Source organism: Ceratosolen solmsi, unplaced genomic scaffold (genome assembly GCF_000503995.2).
Source record: "Ceratosolen solmsi marchali unplaced genomic scaffold, CerSol_1.0 scaffold35, whole genome shotgun sequence".
Classification (NCBI taxonomy): Eukaryota; Metazoa; Arthropoda; class Insecta; order Hymenoptera; family Agaonidae; genus Ceratosolen; species Ceratosolen solmsi.
In genome coordinates, this window is record NW_011948423.1 from 6,895,897 (window position 1) to 6,918,595 (window position 22,699).

The 22,699-nt window shown below is 32.7% G+C and overlaps 2 protein-coding genes across 2 annotated transcripts in view; both read left to right on the forward strand.

Moving 5' to 3' along the window:
* LOC105362250 (glutathione S-transferase D7-like) overlaps nucleotides 1-5,623 on the forward strand; it is a 10,117-nt gene extending 4,494 nt beyond the window's left edge. Inside the window, exon 6 of the mRNA XM_011499641.1 lies at nucleotides 5,391-5,623. The gene's annotated coding sequence lies outside the window, so the exon portion shown is untranslated. The remainder of the gene's footprint in view (nucleotides 1-5,390) is intronic.
* Nucleotides 5,624-11,298: 5,675 nt separating this feature from the next.
* The window catches only part of mav (TGF-beta domain-containing family member maverick), a 32,272-nt gene continuing 20,871 nt past the window's right edge, over nucleotides 11,299-22,699 (forward strand). The window contains exon 1 of the mRNA XM_011499642.1: nucleotides 11,299-11,821. Within this exon, the coding sequence (XP_011497944.1) occupies nucleotides 11,600-11,821 (222 nt within the window). The 5' untranslated portion in view covers nucleotides 11,299-11,599. The remainder of the gene's footprint in view (nucleotides 11,822-22,699) is intronic.

Consider the following 22,699-nt stretch of genomic DNA (forward strand, 5'->3'; position numbering starts at 1 on the left):
GTGGTGGTAGTGATGGTGGTAGTGGTAGTGGTAGTGGTGGTAGTGGTGGTGGTAGTGGTGACGGTGATGATTATGGTGGTGGTGGCTGAGGTGGCCGTGGAGCAGGAGGATGAGGAGGAGAATGAGAGATAAGGATGAGAATGAGGAAGGGAAGGAAGAGGAGGAGAAGAAGGAGGAGGAGAAGGAGATGGAGGATGTGAGGAGGGGGATGAGGAGGATATGAGGAGGAGGTGGAGGAACGACAAGAGGAAGAGGGCGACAGGAAGCCTTAGCTGGTAGTCTGCACATCAGGCGGCGAGTAGCGCGTATAGAGCGAGCCACGCTAAAAGCCTTCGCCCGATGTCAAAGCTACAGGCTGCGATCGTTAAAAATAGAGAAGCCCTTCGCTTGTCTCCTCCTCCTTTCTCTCAGTCCCTCGGGCTCGTTCTCCGGCGGCCGAGAGACGACCGGTAGCCGCGGCAAGCTTCAAATCCTGTCTTGGCAATCGCCGTGAGAAAGCCTGTGTTTTGCCGGAGCAACAGTCTCGGCTTTCCCCGATTGCGCTAATGCTTCAAAGCGACGAGCCGCTTAATTAAGCTCTTTTGCAGCCCTGCCTCCGTTTTCTCGACGACAGCGTTTAATGTTGTCATAATACGCCACGGGCCTTTCTACAGCAGGCATCAACAAATCGATATCCTCGGTTCGTATAATATGCACTTGCGTTGTCAGCGATCAACACTTGCATGGATTTTATGATGTTTGGCACGATGAAGGAAGCGAATCAGGCATTGGGGGAGCATATAATATTATTGTCATTATCAGCATAATTTCCTTATTATTCTTTGAAAAATATTAAATAACACGAAATAGCGTTCACAATTATGATGAGTATCAGATTCTATAAGATTACTTGTATTCGATGTATTCGAATATTGATTTCAAATTGAAATCACTATTATTATTGTTATTATTATTATTATTATTATTATTATTATTATTATTATTATTATTGTTGTTGTTGTTATTGTTATTGATTGCCATTTGCATTGCATTAATTTCAATTACAGAAAAATAAGAAAATAAGAAATTAAACTCACTTCCTAAGTGTTTTAATTTAAATATTCTACGTGTAAAGAAGTTATGAGAATTGAGAAAAAATTTTATTAATTTTGATACATAATCCACTATGTTTCTGTATGATATCTTAGAAAAACCATTTATAAAATGAAGATCCATTTATAACATGAAGTTAACTAATGTAAAATGACTAAAAATAATTTTTTTTAATACAATAAATAATAATAATGTGATTTTTGATAAAAATAAATACTGTATATGATTAATAATGATACAATCATATATTCATAAATTCAAATTTGAAGAAATATAATTTAGCATGAAATTAGAAACCTCAATACATTTTCGCACTATAAAATAATTTTATCAGTTGGTTAATATTTCAAATGAAATTTTAATTTTTTTTATTTTTTTTTTATTTTTATTTTTATGTTCTAGGCTACAAAGTTATTAATTAAAAAAAGAAATGTTGAAATGAATTATATTTAAGTAGATCAAAATTTTGAGAATCAAAAATATTATGATAATGAAAATAAAAATGAAACTATTAAACATTATCCATGATTTTTCATATATCTATGCGAATCTATAAAAATCCATTTTGGTTTATACGAATTTTTAAAAAAAATCTTACTATTAATAATAAATGATCTTCGTATATTTCAAAGTTCAAAAAATATTTTGATCGCCGTGCACTAATAAAAAGAAATCTTGAGTTTCAATTTATTATATTCAATCCATTTTATTTTATTAATTCTTATATTGTATATTGTGTTTTTTTTTTAAATATGTATGCAGGGTTCAAAAATATTTTTATATAAATATTACGAATTTTTAGTTTATTCTCTATAGATCATATATAGTATTGTTATATTGTATGAAAATTGATTAATATTATAGTTATATATAATTCAATAAAAGTAATTATGTAAATCCCTGAAGATATGTATATTTCACGTGCATTCATACAATAATAAACGAAATTTATACTCAACGTTTTACGTATTTTTTTTCGAGTAAATTGCAAGGTTTCATAAATCTTTTTAAAATCAAAACAAAAATTATGCCCGCTAAAAGTCTTACTACGTTTCAGTTGTAACGAAAACGATTTTTTTTTTTTTTTTTTTTTTTTTTTTTTTTTTACGAATAAGAATACATGGAGAATAAGAAATATATGAACAGGTAATTTTAAACAACTGATCACGCAATGGTTATTTTCCCTTTTAGTATGATTTCAGATTCCTCGGTACTTCTCTATCCGCAAATATGATTACGAATATCAATGAAAATAAATAGTATATGGATAAAATAAGAATTATTTTTTAGAATAAAATACCTTTCAGCTTAAACTTTTATGTTTTCACATATTAAGTACAACAGTATACTATTGATCTAGTATTTAAAAATATAAAATGTGTAAACGACGTGAGTATATTATTTTTAATATGTAAATGTAAAAATATATTAATATGACAATTGATTAATATAACACAGTTTTGGAATACTATTGTTAGAAAAATTGGTAAACTAGTTAATGCATTTATTAAGTTTTTTTTACTTTTAATAATAATTTGTTAAAGCGACATTTTAATTAGATTTATTAAAATATATGCTTCAAACTTTTATTTATAAATAACTTGGGTATGGTTATAACTTTCAATATAATAACGAATCATTTTTATTCACATAGTAAATAATATATTTATTAAAGCCCATCAATTGTTTAAGAATAATCTTTTTTATTTGTTACATGTATGCATTTTTGTTGCTTAATTTTTTTCACATACTACATGTATATAGAATACTTTTAAATTTAAGTATATTGCATTATAGCGAACATAACGTCACTTATATTATTATAATATTATAATATGAAAATTATTATCGTTAATTCAAAATAAATAAGATTCTATCAAACACATTTATAATGATGAATAATAATGATAAGAATCCTTTTCCTGGACTCCTCGAATACCTAACATTAAAGATACCGCCACTAAATAGCTTGTATAGAAAATAAACAAAGTACATGGTAAACGTCAGATAGTTAACTATATCAGAAATATATACAATATCAAATAATAAAGTTTTCGAACATAACTGAAATCAAGGCTATTGTATAAATTAAAATTAATCTATCTAAGCTTCAATTTGAATCTACTGCATTACGACATCGATTGGGAATTTCCCCATTAATCCACGTCAATGTACGAAACCACGAGCATCGTCGGAAAAGTCGTTTACGATAGCCCTATGGTTCCCAAGCAAAGTTTATAGCCGCAGCTTTTCTCGCAAAAAAGAAGAAACAGCAACGAAAGGCCAAGTCTCCGATGCGCTCGAACGGCATCCTTATCATTATCACAATGGGCATGAGCAGTTCGCTACGAGAGTGAGAGAAAGAATGAAGGGAGGGGTGGGGGCAGGAAAGTCCTGAGTACTCGTTCTTCTGCAGCGCTCATCAGGGGGTCAACGAGTTCCCGATGATAGGCGTGTATTTGCCTTAGGGGATTCCAGGGGCTGCTGACTACGTCGACTTACCTGGAAGCGACGATCAAACGATTCTCGAATCGCGGCCGCCGAAGTGTTTAATCATCGCGACGCGTGTCGCCCACGTAATTTCGCGAGGCCTACGTAATCGCGCGTGAAATTTCTATCGTCAGTCGTATCTCATAATGTTGGTTGCTCCTAGAGGCCAAATGCCGCCCTTTTCGATCCATGCAAAGGCTCGTTCGGGATGTTCATTTTTCCTTTCTGTTCTGAGAAATCATTATTTATTGCCAGATGAAAGTCCATTTTTCATAGCTACGATTGCTTTCGACGGGGCAAATATTTTTCGTTGAATCTAGCTGTGAGATTATTAGGTGCTTTTTTCGCCAGTTAACAGTGTCCTTATAATTTATTTAATCTTTCAAATAAATGCTGCGATAAAAATACGAACCTTTATTTTAAGAAACAATTTTTCATTCTCATAGGACTAATAAGTTAGATCAAATTTCTGCTTATAATTAGTATCTCTTTCAAAGGATATTTAAGAATTCTCCCGCATATCCGTTTATTTAATTTTCATTAATGATTTTTATAATACTTATGGTGAATAATATTTGGACTATTGCTGTACACTTTTTCTCAATCAAACATCAACGTTAATTAATCAATATTTATAAATTAATTGATATTCCCAAGTAAAGTGTAAAAAAATGTTTAAAAATGATTTGGTTTCAAATCAAATTTCTTGTTAAAAATCTTCCAATAATTATTTTTATTTGAATACGAAAATGCATCTCGAGGAACTTCAATAATAAGTTATTAAATAAAATAATTATCGCCTATGTATGAGTGTTTAAAATTCTTATAGACACATAAAGTTCTATCTACGCTTGAAACATTTTATAATCACAATAATCCATTTATGCCGTAGATTTTAGATAAACTCGTAATAGCTATTCCCGTTATATGATTTGATGCGACACGTATAGGAAGAATACTCACAATCACGTACTTATATTCCATGTTTGCTCTTTAAATTAAAACTTTCGACTTACATTTTTATTCTTGATACATATATACAGTACATGTACGTAAATTTGTTATAATATGTGATTCTGAAATTGCAAAGTTTTTGAAATAGACAAGATTATGTAAAATAAATGTAAAAATATTGAGTTGTAAATTATCGAATTTTGAAGCTCATGTACTTTGGAAAACCAATGACTACGAGAAATAAATTTACTACTTTAACACAGGAATATATTTTTCTAAAAGCTCCTTTTTTCGCCACGGGGAGTCTAAAGAAAGAGATTTATAAGCGCATAGTATATAGTAAAGCTTTCTCTTACTTATCCACTATTATTTTTATAAAATATTTAATCGAAGCTCATCGATAAGCAAATAAAAAAAAATTGACGATGATAAGTATACGTAACGTTTAGCTACATTCTAATTCCGTATTGACGTCACTGCCTTACGCTATTTAGCACTAAATGATATCATTGCGATACAATTTCTTAAAATCGAAGGCATTTAAAAATACATAATTTTATGATAAATACATGAAAGTTAGTAAAAGAGATAAAGGACATATTTATAATTCAAGAATTGTAATTTGAATATCAATCGATAATGAATCGATAAATTTTTATTTGTGATAAACACATGTGTCCTAAATTTTAACAGATAAAACCTTATTTGGTGCTTCGAAATAGCATTTTGTAAAAGAAGATAAATTTGACAAGTTCAATTTTAATATATTACGATGCCAAGTGAGCCGCAATCTCAGTAATAAATCATCCAACGCAGTTATTATATAAAATTTAATGTTTTGGTAATGATTTTAGGACAAGTTAAAGGACACATATTTTAAATAGATGCTGCAATGTGCAAGCATTGATTACCGAAGAAAACTTCCCGGAAAGTCTGTTGCACTTCTGGCGCGTGCACTTCAACGCGTCGGTGACGTATCCCATGCATACGCAGGAGATATAGAAAGGCTGGCAATGATCGTCACCTGAGGAAGGGGAAGCACGGATAAAAGAAAAAAAAAGAAAAAAGAAAGAAAAATGAAAGAAAGAAGAAGAAATCCCCAGCTAGTGTGCACTATTGAAAACATTCGTGTTTAAGAGGCTCTAGCAGTCACTATGTTTATTTATAGAAGAAAAATATTTTTTCATAATAAGTCTCTAAACATTGACATTTGTATATGCCAAAAAAAAAAAAAAAAAAAAAAAAAAAATGCTGAATAAAAAGGTTTTATTTATGAATTTATTGAAAAATATATAATGGACGTAAAAAAATATTTATTACTAGTTTAAGCTGAAAAAGATTTATTTTACGCTGTTGTGTAATCTAAAATAAATGACAATTATTCTAGAATACATAATATGCTCATTATAATGAATATGAGTAAGATAATGAGATTTAATTGTCATTTATATAATACATTGCTGAAATTTTATTTATCATTAATATCCAATACACTTACCGACAACAACAACAACAATAACGACGACGACGACGACGACGACGACGACGACGACGACGACGACGACGACGACGACGACGACGACCACGACGACGATGACCACGACGACGATGACATGAACGACAAGGAGAACAAAACATGATAATAAGAATAAGATAATATTTCTCAAGTAATTTCTTATGAACACTATTAAAACGAAGTTAAATTAAACGATAAACTATACATTTTCATGGGATCATACTTTGAAAAGATTAAATAACAAAAAATAAACATTGACTTACATATAATTTAGTGGTTTATTTTTTTTTAATAATCGATTATACGATTATAGTAAATCAATTAAACTAAAAATTAGACAGCATATAACGAATTAATAATTCTTCATGATTATTCAACTTAAACGTATTAAAAATATAGCTATTTGTATAATAAAAGATTGAAATGAACGAATTCTCTAATAATCTATCTTTGTAAACTCCGTTTATTATTTATTATTTATTTATGGTATTGCTATTATCGGTTAACAAACAAATCATTAAAAAAAAATTCAATAAAACAAAGTCGCGAATTTTCTCTCAAGTATTAAAACAAGTATAAAATTTTGATGATAATTATAATAATAATAAAGTGATTATACATCTTAAAATGTATTACTTCAAATTGATTAGCATAACTCTCAAGAATAATAAATCTTTGGAATATTGTTAAATTTTAATAAATATTCTAATTTTATTGAATAGGGTAATTTTGTTACTATTTTACTTAACATTTAGAAGTATTCATATTGTTTAAGATAATTTTGTTTTTACATTTATTCAAAAAGCGATATTCTTACCGCTTAAAAAATCCCAATATTTTTTAATATTACCAGGAATTTAGCGTAAATATTTTCTCTATCAAAGTATATATAAATGAATTACTTCAACCATTTAAATAAAAGTGTTTATTAAATTTCAGGTATAATTGACAGATTCAGTGAGCACAGTTGACATGCGATATAATAAATTAAAAAATTATTCGAGTAAAACATTTGATATCCGTTAATAAGCAAAGCTAGTCGTTGCGGTTTTAACACGAATGAAGTATATTGATACTTTTAAATTAATTAAATTGCGATTTCTTTCAAAACATGAACACCGTTGATTTTGCGATACATTTTTATTTGGCCTTTCCATTTTTACAAACCCATATATTTACAGGCTTCAACCATTTGACCATCCACAACTATAGACCCAAAGTTGCCAAAGTTTTTCAATTATCTATCTCATTATACCACGACTAATTTAAAACGAAAGAACCTCTTTTAACGTCTTAGTACTCACATAGTAAGCATTTGTATAAAAGTGAAAGAGAGGGAGAGAGAGAGAGAGAGAGAGAGAGAGAGAGAGAGAGAGAGAGAGAGAGAGAGTCTTCCGTCGCCTATTAGCAATAATCATTCACAGAGCTGGCGAAAAGCAGGCGAAAATCAAATCGACCTTTGACACTCCAGTGCCGGACGTAAGCTCCAGCTTGCAAAGGGCAGTGAAAAGCGAAACCCCCATAACTCGCTTAGCGGATGAACGCTTCGCCAAGTGTTCGCCTCGCCGGTGGACCACCCGGCATCTGGGGTCCCTCCCCCCCCCTCCCGTAACGTGCGTACGAATAATTAAAGCCGACGCGGGGCCCTGCCGAGAAGAGGCTGCCCTCTCGTCTCAAGACCCGCCGGATTATCCGCGCTCGATGAAGTAATCCAAGCAACGGGGACGACTCCCCCTCCCCTCTCCTTCACCCTCCCACTCACCCACCCGCAGCGCCACGTATGCACGCGTGCACACCCCCTCCCGGCTGTCGAACGTCGTCCATCGGCTCTTTACAATTAGGTACTTTTACTCTGCCCTCGGTGCATCCGAGGCTAGCGAGATAGTGGCCACGGTGGTGGTGGCGCTGTATCGTTCGCGAGCGACAATCGGGAAGGGAGAGGGGCAACAGTACGCAAACCTGCTGTTGCGGCCGTACGTGCGCGGGGCCGCGCTACATGAATTACATCGGCGTGCGCCGCGTGTTTGTTTATATGGGGTACGCGCGCGCCCGACAGGACAAAAAAGAGGAAACGGCCGCCTCCTTCTCTTCCCCTTTGTTAATTTCGCTTTATCGCTTCGGCCGAGGAACTTTATGTGGGAGAGTCAGCGAACCAGCTACAGAGAGAGAGAGAGAGAGAGAGAGAGCGAGAGAGAGAGGTGGGGGGGGGGGATTTGCTGTGCGTTGAAATTGAATATCGCGCCTGTTCCTTTACATGATGGGTCTCGGGCATCTAACTAACTGACTTATGTCGGAGGGCTGTCTATCTCGGATCAATCATTACGCTATTATTGCATCGCAATTCGAGATTATCGATTTTCAGATGCATTGACAATCTTTGATGATCTACTCTGGTAAATTAGATATATTTTATTGTTTATCAAAATTAAGATATATCAGCTTCTAATATAAGCTTTGTTAGTCCATGTTTGTCAGTCGAATAATCGACTTATTGTGTAATTTTCCGTAAATATATGATTGAATAATAACTGATGAAAATTTATTTAAACTTTTGCGTTGAAAGTTTAATCGACCCATTCGCTGGTTTAATAATCATGGACTAATGAAAACGGACTAAAAATCGCACGTAATCAAATAGAAGGTCTGTTTAAATCGAATAATCATAATATAAAATCGAATTATTTCCCAGAAAATTTTCCTTTTTTCATTGAAACTTAATCTTCACAAATGTTTGAGAATTTTTCAAATCCAAGAAATGTTATCTATATGATATTAATATAAAAATATTCCACTTTTAGATAAGAATAATAGTGGTCTACTTTTGCGGGCACATTTGGTCATTATCGGATAAAATAAATTGAATAACAATAATATTAACAAGGAATTAAATTTTAATCTCATGATATTTGATATACAACTATTATCCTAGAATATCTGTAGTTATTTATTTATCTTCCGACTAAATATGGAAAAAGAAAAAGAGCGTACGTTTAATTATCTGTCACCCACACCACAAGGTATTTTAAAACAAAAATTTTTTCTATTTATAATGAAACTGGTTTGCATTTACATATGGCACCATATTATAATACAATCTCGCATAATATCAATTGGTTAATTATCACATGTTTAAGAATATAAAAAAGAGCGGTCCTTTTATCTAGTAAATATGATTTATTAGTTAGCCTTTGATGTAATCGTTTCTGTTATTATGCCTACAGTGCTAATTTTTAGTGATTAAAAAATGTAAATTTATTGTGTTTACTTCAGAATTTATTAAAGTACTTTCGGCTATGCGTTGTAATTATTAAAAAAAAAAATTTACTCCTTGTCATTCGGTGTTACATTTTAGATTGTATGCTAACCGAACAAGAATTTCAGAAAATATTTAATAGATATTTGAGCGTAAATTAAAAATGACTCGAAAAATAAACTTAAAAGAATACTTACTTTTATTATATAAAAAAACTTCAATCTTCTTTTGCCAAATTTAATCGCACTATGTGTATCCTTTTCTTTTCTTCTTAGCTTTCGTCTTCGAGAAACTAAGAATTGCGTATAACAAGAAGTAATCGAATGGTGACACGAATGCGCATTCTTATTATACATTGAATAAACTTGTATGGTGTCAATAACACGTAATCGTAGTTTCATGTAACCTTTTTTTATTAACATAAATGTTAAATGACTTCTAATCATATCCCTGCATTAATTGCATATTTGAAATGTACTAATTGACTAAAGGTAAATTTGAAGTATTTGAACTATTAGAAATATCATACCGATAATATAACTATATAATTAAAAAAATATTCTTTAATTTTTCTACCTTAATTATCTTTTATTTTTTTTATTCTAATATAAATCTTTATCTTTTTTTTTCTAATATAAATTTAATCTACTACGATAAGAATTCAATAAGAATCCCTTTATAATTATTTAACTACCAACATTGTAATATTACAGTACGAATTACAGTACTTAAAGATGTTTTTAACTTTTCTCGACAAATTTACTCACAAAGGTGTGTTCGGATAAAAAATTTAACATTTATGATAATTATGTAAATTACATGTAATAGACATCATTTAATTGCGACGCCGTTCAAAGTATCGAAATGAAAAATGAAAAATTTAAAAACGTATTTATCTGACTTATTATCTGACGTGACCTGCATACTACGTGTAAAAGTAGAAAATGTGTCATAATATATCATATCTTTTCTGCACATAATTATAAATGTTAAATAATTATCAATTTTTTCTTGACACACAGAGAATAGAAATTACCAACAGGTTTCTTTTAATTGAATATTACACAGGCATTTAAATAGAATAAAAATAAATTTACGATGATCATAAAAGTATCGAGTGCTTTATAATTACATCTGTATAAATAGGAAGAGGTAAAAGAAATTTTTTAATTAAGTCATAATTGTCTTGGTTTTCTCGAAAATCAGTCGACTCCACGTATTAATCAAATTTGATACACTCTAGATGTGACTGACAATACCTGACCTTTGATAATGTTTATTACAAAAGCTTATATTGGTATGCATATGCCGTAGCGCGTATCTGCTCATGTATATTCGAGAGGCGCCTCGTGAATTTTTCGTCTCTATCTCTCGCTTAAACTCATCTGTTTTTGTATTTCTCTTTCGTTCTTCCTCTCTCTCTCTCTCTCTCTCTCTCTCTTCTACATATGTGTATATATGCACATTTACATGTGCATAAGTGCAATAGAAAAGTAGAAAAAGTTATTACAAAGAGTTGTGTTAGGAAGTAAGAGAGCGAGAAGAGTTGGAGCATGGGAGGTTGAGATGTAGAGAGAGAGAGAGAGAGAGAGAGAGAGAGAGAGAGAGAGAGCACGATAAAGAGAACGGGGAGAGGGAGAGAGACAAGCGCGCGTCGACGGGAGAGCATAACTACCACTTACCGGAGGGAAGAGAGCGAGAGAGGGCGAGAGTATAGAGAGGGAGGCAATGACTATACATATACATATACGCGCGCGCTTGCAGCATAGTATAATGTATAAACATATAAGTGTGCATGTGTGTTCGTACGTATGTGCGTTTGATGTATACATTCATGTGTGGGTACGTATACGTGTGTGATGCGTACATGTATTTATATAAATACATACATACATATATATATATATATATATATATATATATATATATATATAGTAATATATACAGTCGCGGCCGATGCGTTCGAGCAAACAGTCGACACGCGGCACTCGCAGAAGCCGGTCGGAAGGCGAGAGTGCGAGAGAGAGTGCGCGCGCGCTATCCTGACGTGTCCCCGTAAATGTAGTGCCGCGAAATCCCTCAACGACCGGCAGTTTCCTCGGGCGCGAGCGCCACGTGCGAGTGAGTACGATGAGTCGCGGGGACGAATTAGTGGAGCCAGGAAGCCGGCGCGAGTGTCGGCCAGTTTAACTCCCGAGCGGTGACTGAGAAGTACGCGAGGTCCAAACCGAGGAGGAAGAGAGACTGAGGACCCAACCTGGGCCAACTCCGTGGGCGAGTCGTCTGGTTTGGCTATGGGCTGCACGGAGCCGCGCAGCTCAAGGTGTCAGCGAGACTATCCTGAGAGCCCAGCGGCCCCCGTCCTACTGGCACTCGTCCTCCTTATCGTCGTCCTCGTGCTCGCCTTGAGCGCGGAGGCTGCGCTCGAGCAGTCGCTCGACGATCCTAACGCCATCGACATACGCTCGAGCATCGTTGAGGCACTTGGACTACAAAGAATACCCGATCCAGCTAAAGTAAGCATCTTGCATGACCCGCTACTCATCAGCTGATCGGATCGCGTTCTTACGATCCTACGCTCGCTCGACTTCTTTGCGACTGGTTGCAATTTTGCCAATTACGAATATGGAAATGACTTGAGATAAATTCATAACACATATTAGCCAGTCAACGCGTCTAGTTGTGTGCGTTGAGATGCGACTGTACTTTGCGTGTTTTCCAGCTAGTGGAAGTTCACGATAGTCAATGTCGTTGACGTGTAGGAGAGCGCTTGCCATATGCGAGTGCAGTCAAAATATTATATCTGACATATACTAAGCTTTCATGCCATACGTTCGAACGTTAAGAAAGCTTATTATAAAAACTGCAATTGTTAATTGTTTGAAATTGATTTTTAAGGCATAATTGAAATGATGTTTGATTGGGTGCAACGATAGCTCGTGTGGATATTCCAAATTTGACTGTCGTATTGAAAGCAAATAGAAAAGAAAAATTCTAATATCGAGTGTGTGTTTGTGTGTGTTCGCGCGCGCGCGCGTGGATATGTGTAGATGATTCGGAAAAATTCGGCAATGTGAGCTTTAGTTTATCTTGTCATCGTCGGACCATCGAACACAAAATTTTAAAGCGAAAAATTACCGTCGCGCATTAACGCCTCTAACACTCGAAACATTTTAACTTAATCGTTAGCAAGTTTACCAAATTATTAAAAGTTACTTAAGGCAAAAGAAGGCCATGATTATGATTAACCATTTTTGTCCTGATATTAGTAATAAAAAAGGTTTCACATTTAAGGGGAATGCGATCAAGGGGCGTTCACCAAGTTCAAAGATTCATCGTTAAAATATGTAATCAGCTATAGGATTTCTCATAGCCTATTTATTTCCTTGGCAGTGTAATATCATAAATTTTGATAAATAATTTTTAAATTGATTTAATTAATAACGCTAGTTAGATGCTGCAATCGTATGCAATTTCGTATTGGAAAATTATAAATGTATGTTGAATAATAAATTGATATTCCAGTGTTGGACTCGTTCGCGAAGATGAACATTTTCGACGAAATATTGTACACGTCGATAGACAAGTGAATATTGTATACAAATTTAACCGTTAAATATAAATAATTGCCGCATGGATGGTAATAATTATAAAAATATTAATTTCTCAAACACTAGTACTTATATTAATATCCTCGATTAATGTTGAAATCAGAATACGTCTTATTTGCCATGCAAAAAGTAGTTAGATAAAATTTAGTTGGCCATTTGAGAATAATTAATAACAGTGCGTATAAATTATTTTACGCCCCAAAATTAATTGCATTCGTAATATCAATATACTTTTTAAATTTGTAAAATTTCAAATGAAATGCAATTGCACAATCTCGACATTAAACTTTCAATACAACCAATAATGTACAATCAATTCGGCACGATTAATACAACTATATTGTTTGCAATTTCTACAATGTATGCTTTATTTTTGGAGATAAAAAAAAATGTTTTCGAATTTCGCGGTGTTTTTTATACATAATAAAACAAGAATATCTTAACAAAATAGCTGCACGTAATATTGCTATTAATGGCAAACATATACTTTGTGATTAAATACGCCATTTCATCACTTATTAGGATATTTATAATAAATTAGCCGTTAGGCTGTAAATGATACTTGCCTATTAAAAATTTATTTTACATCTTTATTAATTTTTAAACATATAAGGCACAACATTATCACGCTATTCATTATATTTTCTCTATAATTAAGTAGGACAGATACCTAATACGTATCCCACCGATACTATTATTTTAGAAATGAAAAACAATTGCAAATCCAAACATATATCATTTTTTAATTATAATCGATATAAATTCCATTCTAATTTATCTATTATTATGGACTCCGAATGTCCGAACCCAATAACTCATTTGAAATACAAATATTGTTAGGGTCTGAAAGCGTTAAAATGCCGTTGAATATTTTACGAATAAGCTACAACCTACATTATACATCGGACAGACACACTTTCGTTTATTTTACGACTATTCTACGGTATTCTTATTTCAACTATCGCCTCTCCAGCCCTTCGCCATCTCATTTTTTCCGGCCTCGAAAGTCGAAAAGGGGGATTGAAGAATATTGAAAATGCAAAACATATAGAACACAAAATCATCATGCACAACGCCCACGCTTATAAATCAAAAATGGTCGAACTTGATTCAATCTCTGTCTATTTGTCGCTCCCGCCTCTCGCCATTTCTCTCTTATTCCCACTCTTTATATCTTCTCTCGATTTTCGCTCGCTCTCTATAAATCTTCTTTCAACTTACCCTGTATCTAGTACTAGAAAGTAGTGGGGATGATGACTTAACCGCTAGATTAGCATAGAATCAACCAATGCTGGGTAATCATTTTTATCCCGACTCTACAGTAATAATTTCCGATAATACTATGTCTACACGAGCAAAATAAAGCATCGATCTTTACAATATTAAATAATGAAATTTGCTTGCAAAGTTTCATAATACTTTCGAAATAAGAATACGTAATAGCTATTACAAGTATTCAATAATTTTTTTTTAGATAATGGATAATTTAATTATAACATAAATCTTGCAAATGTATGCATACGTCAATTTGATTTCGACAATTTCAGGTATATTTTATTAATCAAATGGCATTACAATTACAGTATATAGAAAAAACATATTATAATAGCAACTGTTATTATTATTTTTTTAAATTCATAATAAGATCTCTGGGATTGAGCAAAATATGGCGGATGTTCAGTTAATTTTACGAAATTACCGTAAAATTTCATCCGTACGTTCACCTTATAAAGGATGTTGTATTTCTAGGGCTAATCATTACAATTAGTTTTCATATTCATTTAGTTAAAATTTTAATTAAAATAACGCATTCTTTCAATTAGCTTTTGTTAAACAAACATTTTCAACCTTGCAACAAAACAATAAAATATCATTATAATTATGAGCCATATATTATAAATTTTTTATTAAATTATTTCAGAATTTCATATTGCCTATAATTACGCTTATTATTTATTATTCACACACGCGCTCGCACACACGCATACACGCATACACGCATACACGCATGTACACCCACGTACGCGCGCGTGTGTGTGTGTATAATTTTTTCCTAATTAATTTAGAATATTTTTTTTACTATAAACTTTATATTCAATTTGAATATTCAATCTTATATAAAATTTCTTCATTTATTTCATTTAAATGAAATATTTTAACCTTATCAAAGATATTATAATCTTAATATATATAGAAAAAATGTACCAACTAACTGTAAAATTCATTCATTCCAAAAAAAGAAAAAAAAAATCGTGAAGAACAATAATAGACTTTAAATTATAGATATATATTTTGCGTTTATATTACAAGTTTATTTTACCATAATTGAAATAAAAAAGATGTTAAAACTGTATTTGCATAATATATAAATCGAATAATAATTATTTATCTCACGATTAAATAATTCAACTAAAGGAAATGTCTTTTTATATTTCACATAAATATATAGAAGATGTGTTTTGATAATATACATATCAAATACGAAATACGCTGAGACCTAAAGTAGAAAATGTTAAAATGGTATTGATAAAAATATGTATCTATTTATAGCAAATTTTTGAATTTATATCTCAATATATTGTCTCGTATTACTAGTTTCTATTAAGATATGATAAACTTATATAGCTCATGTACAAAAATTTTTTTAATAAGTATGTCTTATGTGCTAAGATGATGGGTGATTCGGACATTAAGTATTTAAATCGAAATATAGCTATTTGAAAATTACATAAATCTGTCGAGTAAAATTTAAACTATTCATTTACACTAAATAAATCTAAAAAGCTATCGTGTTTTATTAATGAATAACACGTGTCATCGTGCGACAAAAGCAAATAACTCCTGAAAGTAGCAGAAAATACAAAAATAATAAATCTGTCGCGATGATTATACACACACAAGACTTACTAATCATCTGTCAGTAGATGCAATCCACGCAAACGTTCCATTCAATTTAAGAAGCGGTTATCAATTTATTATCACGAACTAGTAGTTTGTACATCCCAACGAATAATAAATCACCGTCTTATACAAATGAAATCTTCAGTAGATTCGACTGATTTATTGCTCAAGAAAAAAGAGCAGATAAGCACATTCAGCGACACTTCAGTCGCTCCAAAGGTCACAAGCTCTTTCTCCACCAATAAACGAGACGAGGAAGTGGATGTATGCGCCTTATTTCGTGAATTCCACTTTAACAAGCGATGAAAAAAAGCGAAAAGCTCTGCGAACTCATACGTGCTTGCAATTAAAGCCTCGTTACGTGAGAAATGCAGGCCGATATTCCAAGAATTGGTAGCGCTGCACGCGACATTTTTGCTTCGCGGATTATTTTCGGCCCTGCGATGAAGACTCGCCGTCGATGCCCCGCACGAGGTTCATTGGCATCCTCGGCAACGAGGAAGGGTTTCACCGACGCGGATCGACTGGTCTGGCCGTTCATCTCGATAACGGAAAGGCACGAAGCTGTTCACGCACGCACCTATAAGGCCTTCCGCGGAATTACCGGAAAGAAAAAAACTACGAGACTACGTGTGTTTCTGTATCTCGTGCTCCCGCACCCGCATAGCGAACTTTGTAATCCAATGTGTTTTTCCCTAAGTAATTAAGCCCCGGTATGACTAATCCAGGCTGACGGATGCAATTATCGTGAATACTGAAAAGTGTGTAATCTTGCTGGGTATCGGGCAACTCATGGATATTGACACGAATTCGTGCAGAACTTCAATTTTATACCACTTTCGTGGGGTTCATTTCGTTTTATTCGAATTCTTTGCTGCGTACAATGATGAAATATTATTATTGTCGATGTCACTGCAATCTTAAGGATATCATCATATTTAATGACTTCATTGCTGATTCGGAATAATAATAATAATAATAATAATAATAACAATAATAATAATAACAACAACAACAACAACAACAACAACAATAATAATAATAATAATATATGTAACTGGATTTCATTCATTCTGTATTAATATTATATGAATGTCTGATATTTGAATACTCTTATAGTTTCGTATGTTAAACAATTTTCTTGATTCTTATCTATATAAACTATGAAATAACAAAGCTGAGAGAGAATGAATAGAAAAACAATTGAAACGTCAAATATTTTCTTTAATTACATGTTTAATAATTTAATTAATAAATTTATCGATTGATCGATAAAAATAATATTTCCTTCGACATGGCAAAAAAAAAAGAAAGAAGAAAGAATTTCCATTCGTACACAATAATCACTTAAGATGGTTATATTATCTTCGATATTTTTTCAAATTGTGATTTACTTTACAATATATGAAAGCTGAACTTTGCTACATATAATTTGCCTTTTGAGTATATCGAAAACAAGTTTAAAAACTGTGCAAGAGCCGAACACGCTTAAAAATACGCTATCAATTATTTTGATATGAAAATGAATTCTTTTATCGCTCACAGTCTCCCGAAACGTCGAAAAAAAGATGAATCGAATCGTAAAAGATAACCACCCGAGAAAGCGCCAATGTCGACGCTTATGACAACGGCAACAGGTGTCAGTTGGTTCTCTCTCTCTCTCTCTCTCTCTCTCTCTCTCTCTCTCTCTATGTCTCTGTCTATCTATATTTCGTTCTTGCACCACTAGTTGTTCGCTTCGTATAGACTGTACGACAGACGGTGAAATTTACCTCTCGCTTTTAGCGCTGTTGTGGACTAAATTTAATTCTTTACAGTAGACCTAACTGATTTACTACACTTAGCAATAACTTAAGAATTTTTGTTGACTTTTACTAATGATAAATCAACATTATTGTAAGAGAAGCTTATAATAATATTAAATTCTGAATTAATTTGGCTATTTAAGAAAATTTTAGAATGAAATTATATAATATTCAAGCTAATCAGACGAAAAATAATGAAAATTGTAAATGCAGAAAATTAAGATAAATCCAATTTTATATATTAGTGCAGTAAATTACTTCGACGAGGTATTTTTAAAATAATTTACCTGACAAAACATGTATACGCCAATGCTAGCGAATGGACTAGATGATTCGATTGTATTGTCTCGGTGAACAAATGAATATTTACGAGGAAGGCACTTAGTCCACTTAGCTCCACTGATTATCTTCGGCATTCTAATGTAATCGGTCCTCAGAATTATCACTGTATTAAAGAGACGCATTAATTATATGTCTGAAATAACTACATTCGTTGTTTTTTATATAAATAAGAAAGGTACATTCATAATTAGGCAATTTAGTTAACTATAAAAGAAGTAATGTTATTGTATTTTTAATCAATAATTGTATTCTAAATATTTTCTAAAGTGTCAAACAGTAGATGTATTAATATTAAGTAACATTTATTTGATACGATATAAATGTTATTAAAAGAAAGTGACAATAATTACTGAATAATTTATTTTATTTGAATTTTTAGAATGGAAAATCCAGCTGACTAATGGATATAAATGTATAAAATTTTATTTAAATGAAATAATGCCATTCTAATGTAATTTGATCATTAACTCTATATTGTATTGCAAACACGTATTATCTTAATTGTTAAGGAAGCTCAATATTTACTATTATTAAACAATATAATATGTCCTCGATTATCGTGAAAAATGCGACAAAGTTAGTGGAAATAAAAATTTCTTTGAAATTACAACTCGTTATTGCTCTTTTTCGTACGGATCTAAGCACGCGTTTGCTGACATACTTTAAGGTTACCGTCAGAATTTAATTAGTTTTTTTATATATATAAACATGTGCAAAAGTGTCTGTCAAAATTATGATAATTTCAAGCATCAGATTCTTAAAAAGAAAATCTAAAAATGTCAAAACTACTTGTTGAATACATGGATACAAAAATGAATAATTTTATTATTACGTGCAGTTAGACGTGAAAATGGGGATGAACTGGAGAAAATTGTACACATATATTATAGACTGGCGGCAACTAAATTATTTTAATCCTTTGAGCCGAGTTTTTGATTCTAATGCTGTGAAAAGGAAGAAATATTTCGATAAAGTTATACGATAATTATTTGGTGTTTTTCAAAAGCAATTATTTTATTTTTGTAAGGCTTATGATGTACAAATTATAGCTTGTGAAAGACCGATAAATTATTCTTTTATGATCATCATCTACACGTAAGTATGTATATTTAAAAAAAAATTAATTTAACTTTTATCTTTTTAGTTCTGAATGCAGATTAACTCAATTTTTTCTGACTTTCCTCTTTTAATTTTTAAATTATATTGATTAGTTTTTTAATAGCTTAAACTTTTTCAGTTATAACTTAGTCGAAGGAAATAATGCCTTGAGTTATACAGTTAAATTACCTAAATAAACACCAATAATATTACCTAAAACACCAATAATTTCATTATATGATCTGTTTAAAAAAAAACAGACAAAAAATCATTTTTTATATATAAATACGTATTTTTCTACTACTAATGTAAAAAACCTTTGTCAATATTAAAAAAAAATAATTTATATATTTGTAATTATCATTAGACATTTATTTAAACATTATTAAATTATTAAAAATTATTAAGTTTGCTGTACATATATATACGTATATTAGTTTTTTTTTTTTTTTTTTTTTAACAAATAAATTTAATAAATGAAACGATTTATAAATTACGCTCATTAATATCGTAATAATTATTGATCGATGCAGTTTGCTGATTATTGATTCGTGGATGATAAACTTGGCGCTACATCAAAAGTTTCATATCATTTACCCCTGTGTTTATATAAGTAAAAATGATTATCATCATTAAAAATTGTCATAGAAATATCTAGGGATAAAATGCCTTTGCTGCAGCAATCAAGCAATCCTTTATTCGACCTTACACAATGTATTCATACAGTGAATGAATGTATGGAGTATTAGCATATGCATCGATATAACAGAAGAATGTAGTCACGAACACATGCGTACTCATGTGTGAGCATAGCTCGACGATTTTAAAAGTTTATTGCCTGTTGCACGTAAATTTTTTCTCCCGACATCTCGACATGGCTGCATCAGTTTACGCATTCTAAATTCAAATAAAAAGATATGTGAAAATACAAGAGATAGATTGTAAGCGAGTGTGTGTAGAGGTAGAGAGAGAGAGAGAGAGAGAGAGACAGACAGACAGACAGACAGACAGACAGACAGAGCGAGAGAGATATGAAAAAGTAAGAAGTTGAATACAAGTTCCCCTGTGGCGCTTAAGAATAACCTTTTGCCTTTACAAGAGAAGCCGATCAAATCGATTGTATTAAACGGTAAATTCAGTAAAAATCGTTATCAAATGTGAAACCGAGAGTTAATTTACGTAAGATTTCTTGCCCTCGAAAGTTTTGATTCTTAGATAACATGGATATTGATTTAACTCTTAATTAATAATATAGGTAGTTCTGTAAGTTTTGGATTTTTCATGCTACGCTAAAAATTAAAATCTAAAGTACTTTATATCTCGTATCTTACATAGTTTTTTAATAATTGTTTAAGCTAGTTTAAATGAATTGCCCGCATAGTTGAATTTGTTAAACTTGATATACGCAGCTATATTAACGCTTGATAATTTCCATTTACCGATATTCATTATTATAAAGAAAGTATTATGAGGGTTTCAAGAGGATCTATCAGTTGATCATTTTCTATAGTAAGACATTTGTCAAGAAAAAGGAAAACGTATTGTGATATATTTGATGAATTACGAAAAATATTTGAAAAATTCTAAATGAAAACAGTAACAAATGCTACATAAAAGATTACAATCATCGTAAGAGGCTTAACGAATAGCGATGAGAGCACGTAATAACGTACTCTACAAAATAGTGATTTAGTGTCGTGAAATTACAATTAAAGGAAAATAAGCCTCTTTGTAATGTACAAGATTCAAGTACAAGCTCGCGCGACAATACGTCGCGCGAGAAAACACAGAGTGCACGTGTATTGCGAGAGATGGTGGAAGGAAGGGCGGGCGGGAGGGAGGAAGGGAAGTCAGTAAGTTTCGCGTCGTGAATTTCTAAAGAGAGCATCATAATAAGAGGACGCGGCTCGATCTCGCGTCCGGAACACCCATACGTTACAACGGTGCACGTCGTTTGCCGTCGCGACTCTTCTCTTGTCTGCCGAGGCGTCAAAAAGTCCCCGGTCCTCGACAATACCACCACCCCTCCCCGCTCTTTCTGTCACTACATTTCTGCACGTCCTCGTTTTATCTCTTGTTCGCCGTCGCTCTCTACACATCTTCTCGCTCATTTCTTTCGTCACATTATAAGCAAACATGAAATAGTTGTAAGAGATCGGTTTGCTCTCTCTCTCTCTCTCTCTCTCTCTCTCTTCCTTACTTGGCGCGACTCTTTGCATAAAATACAATGCTGAAGTAAAGACATTTTTGTATTCGAAGTGGAAACGCTGCTATCCTGATGCCGACTCGTGTCACGATCGTCGTGGCTGTCAATGGAAAATGACCGAGTGCAAATATAAAGTGAAATTGAGATGAGCTCGGGGTTTTCGATCGCTTCTTCCTCATCTAACGGCTTCTATTGTTTTACTCCTTAAAAATGATTTATTTCTAATTTTTGTGATTAATCGACTTCAATTTTGACTTCAATAAAGATTGATCAATTCCGGTTTATTTGAGTTATACCGGGGGAAAGAAGCTTAGCTGTATTAAAAAATTAATGAATGAGAATAAACATCCAAAAATTTTTCTAATAATTTGCTGATAAGTAGTGAAAAGAAGAATGCGACAGTAAGGTAAACTTTCAAAGTTCTTAAATTGAAATTTCAGCATAGCTAGGATAAAAGTTTGCTTTTTATCGATTGATTTACTGGTTTATTTATCCGCTCGATCGATAAATCTGTTGTAATTGAACTCATTACACGCTTTCCTAATGTAACAATAGAGTTATCTCTGAGAATCTATCGTGTGTTAAGAGTAAAAACCGTCGACTGGATCGAAAGCGCTTAAGATCATTAATCTTACACCTTAAAAACACGCTTATAATGAATGTTGTTTTGTTGCCGTAATGTTAAGACACATACCCAAGTGTCCGTTATAATTACAGTTGAAGTTATCACTCAAAAATTTTCCCTCGCGAGCTCGTCGTGTCTGTCCGCGAAAACTCCGCTTAGGTATAAATAAAAAAACAGAACCGCGCATAAATCAGAGGAGAGTGCTAGGTAGACACGAATGCTGGAGCATCTCACGTGACTTGGTGAGGACGCGAGGAAGATTCCAGGTGGTTCGAGCCGTGAAGCGGTGCGGAGGACGGGGAAGATGGGGAAGTGCAAGGATGCGCTCGGACGAGGGAGACGCTAGTACAATTTAATCAAGCGATTAAGGCGAAGAGGCGAGTGCCTTCCAGCTATGCTCGGAATGCTGTCGGGAAATTCCATCTTCGACAAGCCGTCACTTGCCTACCGTCTTGCGCCCCTTCGACAATTAATGATTCCCACCGCCACTCTATATAAATAAACTCGTTGTCCGGCACTTCGATATGTTTGACGGTTGCGGCAACATCGGCAAATCATTTCGCTCGATAAGACGCTTATGTTTTGCATAGCGTTTGCGCAGTGGAATACTTGCTAATCGTGAAAACTGAAAGTGTGAAGATTTCTAGTGTTGAAAATGGCTGCTTTGCATAGTGATATTCTCGAGTTAATTGTTTATGTACATTGAGTATCGAAGATCCCAACACTTATATCTGAATTTTTATGAATTTTTTTTTATCTTGCAGTAATGGTGTAATATTTATTAATGGCTCGTAAATTGATATTCT